The 4,904-nt window shown below is 37.1% G+C and overlaps 1 protein-coding gene across 1 annotated transcript; it reads right to left on the bottom strand.

Annotated features, from left to right (window-relative positions):
- Positions 1 to 1,934: 1,934 nt before the first annotated feature.
- On the bottom strand, positions 1,935 to 4,640 carry LOC132304842 (uncharacterized). Its single transcript, XM_059802551.1, has 3 exons — positions 4,454 to 4,640; positions 3,541 to 3,728; positions 1,935 to 2,414 (listed from the first exon to the last, which is right to left on the bottom strand). The coding sequence occupies exons 1-3, from the start codon at positions 4,638 to 4,640 to the stop codon at positions 1,935 to 1,937; spliced, it is 855 nt and encodes a 284-aa protein (XP_059658534.1).
- Between the last annotated feature and the right edge of the window lie 264 nt (positions 4,641 to 4,904).

Here is a 4,904-nt window from a genome sequence, read left to right as displayed (position 1 = left end):
TGTTCCAACTCCGGCTTTCAAGGGAGAGATCCAATTCCACCTATTCCTTTCACATCATCTCCTGCACCAAAGAACATATCACTCAAACCACCAAATCATCCACCTCCTACAGCTCCTGCAGGTAGGACCAGATCTCGCTCTCGGCAAAGTAAGTGTTATTTTTTTTTTTGTTTTTTGGCATACTTCCATTTTATATAGGCTTCTTTTTAACTTTAATTGCAGGTGTGTAATCCACTGTATTAGGAATGACAACCCAAACCAATTCAAAAGAAACACAACTGGACCCTTACATCCCCATTCAGAGTATACCCCCAGTGTCTGCTACACAAGTAAGTCTCACAACATTGCTCGTATCTCATTTTTATCCTTCACTTTCTAACAACTCCTCAGCAAGTAAAAAAGAAGAGAAAGAACATTAAGATTGTTGGAAAAGGATCTGGGAAAAAATAAAAAGCCAATAAGAACTTTGTTTTAATCGATGATGACGAAGTAGATGAAGATGAGATAGTCTCCAAGAAAGTTCAAGCCTCCACTAATGTCCACTTTGTTACGCTCATATTAACTTGAACTTTAGCATCTCTTGATATTATATTCTACCTAAACCAAAAATAATTAACCAGGAAACTCCACAACAGTTAGAATAGAAATCAAGTCAAGAAATTGCTATGGGAAACTCTGAAGAAGAGAAAGCCAAATTTTCTGCAGGGCGTGACAACTTATCCCCTAAAAGGGTGATTTCTCCAGCCTCATCCCAACACTTGGCAACAGCGACTTCCATTGCCGAACAAGTTGGGGACTCTGATGAAGTAAGTTGTACATCTTACCACATATTAATTGGTTGTTGTCTTTATCTATTGAATTTAAACCAATCTGTTATATTTTAGGTACCTAAGGACTCTACTCCTCTTGTTGCTCTTAAAAGTACCAACCCTGACTCACCCTTTACCACCTTGGATTCTTTATTTGATTCTGTGTTTGACTTGTTAGACATGGAGACTCCCTTGTCAGCCAATTTAACTAAAAACCCCACTTAAATCCCTCTTGATGTGATTCAAGCAATTAAATTATTGTCTCAAATGTTGTAACAAGACTTTTCTTTGATCCCTTCCTTCCAAAGTGATCTAGCTGAGACACTTTCTTTTTTAAGCACTTATCCAGGATTTTCCCTAATTGAACGAACATTTTTCAAAAGCTTCTAACTCCAAGCTCCTTCCATGATTACCATCATTTCTCAATCTACCCAAGTCATCAACCATTGCTCTACACAATGTCAAGAAAAAGAAAGACTGGGCTGAACCTTAAAGATAGGAAAAGAACTGCACTTATTGTTAAAGAAAGAGTTAGCCGAGCTAGAGACCAGAGAAAAGAAACTTCAAGCTGAGTTTTGCTCAACTATAATTGGATAAGACTCAACTTAGCAATAGAGTAGTGAAGTTGAGGACACAGATAGAAGCCGCTACTCTAAAGTTTAAAGAATTGCATGCTCAGATGCCACAATTGGAACAATCCAGAAAACAAGCTGAGAAAGGACTTGGCAAACTTCAAGGCCAAGTTTGAAAAAATTCACAAGAAATTTAGCCATTAAAGTTTCCTATTAGCTCGTAATTTTAGGTCTGTAATATGCTACTTGATATTTTGGGACAGAGGTAATTTTAACTTTCTGGTGGTTTTATTAACTAGATAAATTCAAATTACATATTTGCATACAGCTCTTATGAAACAAAATGAACCTCCTAAAGCTTAACACACACCTTCTGGATTTGGCTGAATGGAGGCTTTCTTTTCCTCCATAAGTTTAAAGATAATCGGTTGGTATTTTTAAGATACCTCCCATTTATTGGCCTTTTATGTATCTCACCATCTAAATCCTTCAATCGATAAACACCTCCATGCAATACTTGGTGAACCAAGTATAGTCCTTTCCAAGCTGGGGACTATTTACCATAAATCCTGTCAACCTTCCCAGGTGGAAGTACTATTTGCCATACCATATCGTCTTTTGCAAATGACTTGAACTTTACTCTTTTATTATAAGCTTTCATTACCTTTGCTTTATGGACCATAAGGTGGTCTAAAACAAGCTTATGTATTTCATCCAAGTCTTCCAACTCGGCAAGTGTAGCCTCATTATAATCGGTAGGTATCAAGTTGTGTTGCAAAGCCACCCTTGCCAATTTCACATTTAATTCCATCAGCAAGACTGCATCATGTCCAAAAGTTAGCCGATAAGGAGTAGTTGCTGTACTAGTTCTCTTTGAGTTTCTATAAGCCCACAAAGCTTCTGACAAAGCGTCATGCCATCTCCTTGGCTTGTCTTTAATAATATTTTCAATAATCTCAATTACTATTTTATTTGAAACTTCAGCTTGACCATTCCCTTGAGCGTAATAAGGAGTTGAGGTTAACATCTTTACCTACATATTGCGGTCGAGTCGTAATACGTTATTTCCTCTAAATACAGATCCATTATCAGCAACAATTGTTTTCGACAAACCAAATATGTGAAAGATGTGTCGTTTTAGAAACTGAATTATGATGTTTTGAGTTACTGACACATATTCTTTGGCTCCACCCATTTGGTAAAATAATCGGTAGCCAAGATAATCCAATGATGCCCTTTTGATGAGTGAGGATTAATTTTGCCGATTAAATCCATAGCCCAACCTCTAAAAGGCCAAGGCTTTATCAATAATTGCATTTCTATTGCCGGAACCCACTGCATTGGACCATGTTTATGAAAATTTGTGCACCCTTTTGCATAGGTCATATAGTCTTTTCTCATTTCAGGCCAATAATATCCATATCGGCGGATTAGCCACCTCATTTTTATTCCTGCTTGATGTGCCCCACGCATACCTTCATGCACCTCTGCCATAATCTTCAGTCCTTCAAACTTCCTGATACATTACAGTAATAAACCATCATCTGCTGATCTCTTGTAAAGATCTCCGTCCATAAGTACATAATCGACTGCAATTCTTTTTAATCTTCGATCAATAGATCCAGTTGGATTCTTTAGGAATAAAATATAAGAGATCCGCCAATCATCAACATCTAACTCAGCCACATTAGTGGCAAAAACTTCTGCCATGACTTGGTTTCTTGCTTCAACCGATGGAAGAAATTAACGTGTGATTTTCATTACTCTTTCTTTCATTCCTTTTGGAACTTTGACTCCAGACGCTGTTTAAGCTAAGTCATTAGCTATTTTGTTCATGGCCCTTGGTCGATACTCCAAGGTGACACTATTGAATTGGTTGATCAATTGAGTAGCCAATGAATGAAATGGCCTTAATTGCTAATTTAAACATCTGAATCCCTTACAATGTGAACATCTTTGACTGTCATTTTAAGTAAAATTTCTAAGCTAATAATTAATGCTTCGTATTTGGCTTGATTGTTCGAACACCTGAAATCTAAAAAGAAAGAAAAAGAAATTTGGTTTCCCACGGGTGATATTATTGCTATTCCAGCTCCCGAGCCTTCCCTGGTACTGGACCCATCAAACATTAAAGTCCAAGGAGTCATAAACATAGCTACCAAGTCAAGCTCATCAAATACTTGTGGTTCAATCTTTATCGATGGATGATCAGCCAGGAAATTTGCAAGTGCTCTTTCTTTAATTGCTTTCTGCGGAACATAAGCAAAATTAAATTCCATCAAAGCCAATGCCCACTTGCCGATTCGGCCAGTGATCAATAGCCTTGATAGCATATATTTTAAAAAACCTGTTTGACAAATAATATAAACCAAAACAGGCAACATATATACTCTTAATTTCATAGCTGAAAAATACAAAGCCAAGTATAATTTTTTAATCGGCGTATATCTATGCTCGACTGAAGTTAGGACTCGACTGAGATAATATATTACTTGTTCATTGCCTACTTCATTTTCTTGTGCCAACATACTACCTATGGATTCTTTTGCGGCCGATAAGTACAACTTTATTGGCCACTTCTACCTTTGTGGCATGATTACAGGAGGACTTGACAAATATTCTTTTATTTTTTTAAATGCCTTCTGGTGGATTTCTTCCCATTTGAACTCTTCTTCTGGCTTTAGTTTGAGTAAAGAGAGAAAACATGTAATTTACCAACTACGTTGGTAATGAATCATCTAAGGTAACCCACTTGACCAAGTAATCTCTACAACTATTTCTTGTTCCTTGGCGCCCTAACATCAATAATAGCCTTGGCTTTGTTATTATTAATCTCAATGCCCCTTTGGTGTACCGGGAAACCAAGAAAATTTCTTACTGATATGCCAAAAACACACTTGATAGGATTCATTTTTAACTTATGAGCCCTCATTCTCTCGAAAGACGCGTTAAGATATACTAAGTGTTGTGTCTTTGCTGAAGTTTTCACAACCACATCATCAATGTATACTTCCATGAATTTGTCGAGCATGTCATGAAAAATAGAATTCATGGTTCGCTGATATGTAGTACCTGCTTTCTTCAGCCCAGAAGGCATTACCACCCACTCAAAAGTTCCAATCGATCCTGGACATCTTAAAGCTGTCTTTTGGATATCCTCTTCAGCAATATAAATCTGATTATAACCTGGGTGTCCATCCATAAAATACATAATTTCATACTTGGCAGCCGTGTCAATCAGTTGATCGGCTATTGGCATAGGATACTCATCTTTTGGAGTAGCCGTGTTTAAATTTTGAAAATCGACACATATACATAACTTTCTATTCTTCTTAATAGTAGTAACTACATTTGATAACCATTGAACATACCTTGTAGTTCAAACAAAACCAGCACCTAATAATCTTTTAATTTCTGCCATGACTTTTGTTACCCAAGAATTGACTCTAGAAGGGGGGGGGGGGGGAGGGGGTGAATAGAGTCTATGGCCAATTTTCGCAATTTATCGATTTACAATTTCTAA

This window comes from Cornus florida, unplaced genomic scaffold (genome assembly GCF_030987335.1).
Source record: "Cornus florida cultivar Cherokee Brave unplaced genomic scaffold, ASM3098733v1 CherokeeBrave_3.0.0_Hap2_Chr04, whole genome shotgun sequence".
In the NCBI taxonomy this organism is placed as follows: domain Eukaryota; kingdom Viridiplantae; phylum Streptophyta; class Magnoliopsida; order Cornales; family Cornaceae; genus Cornus; species Cornus florida.
Note: the sequence above shows the minus strand (reverse complement) of the source record. Positions and strands in the feature narration are given on the sequence as shown.

What these genes read in the sequence shown, in the direction of transcription:
- LOC132304842 (XM_059802551.1), bottom strand. Translation starts at nt 4,640, where the DNA reads ATGCCAATAGCCGATCAACTGATTGACACGGCTGCCAAGTATGAAATT. An exon ending in TTCTGGGCTGAAGAAAGCAG is followed by an intron (nt 3,729 to 4,453) that starts GTACTACATATC and finishes TTTGTCAAACAG; the next exon opens with GTTTTTTAAAATATATGCTA. An exon ending in TATTTGATGAGCTTGACTTG is followed by an intron (nt 2,415 to 3,540) that starts GTAGCTATGTTT and finishes CGCAATATGTAG; the next exon opens with GTAAAGATGTTAACCTCAAC.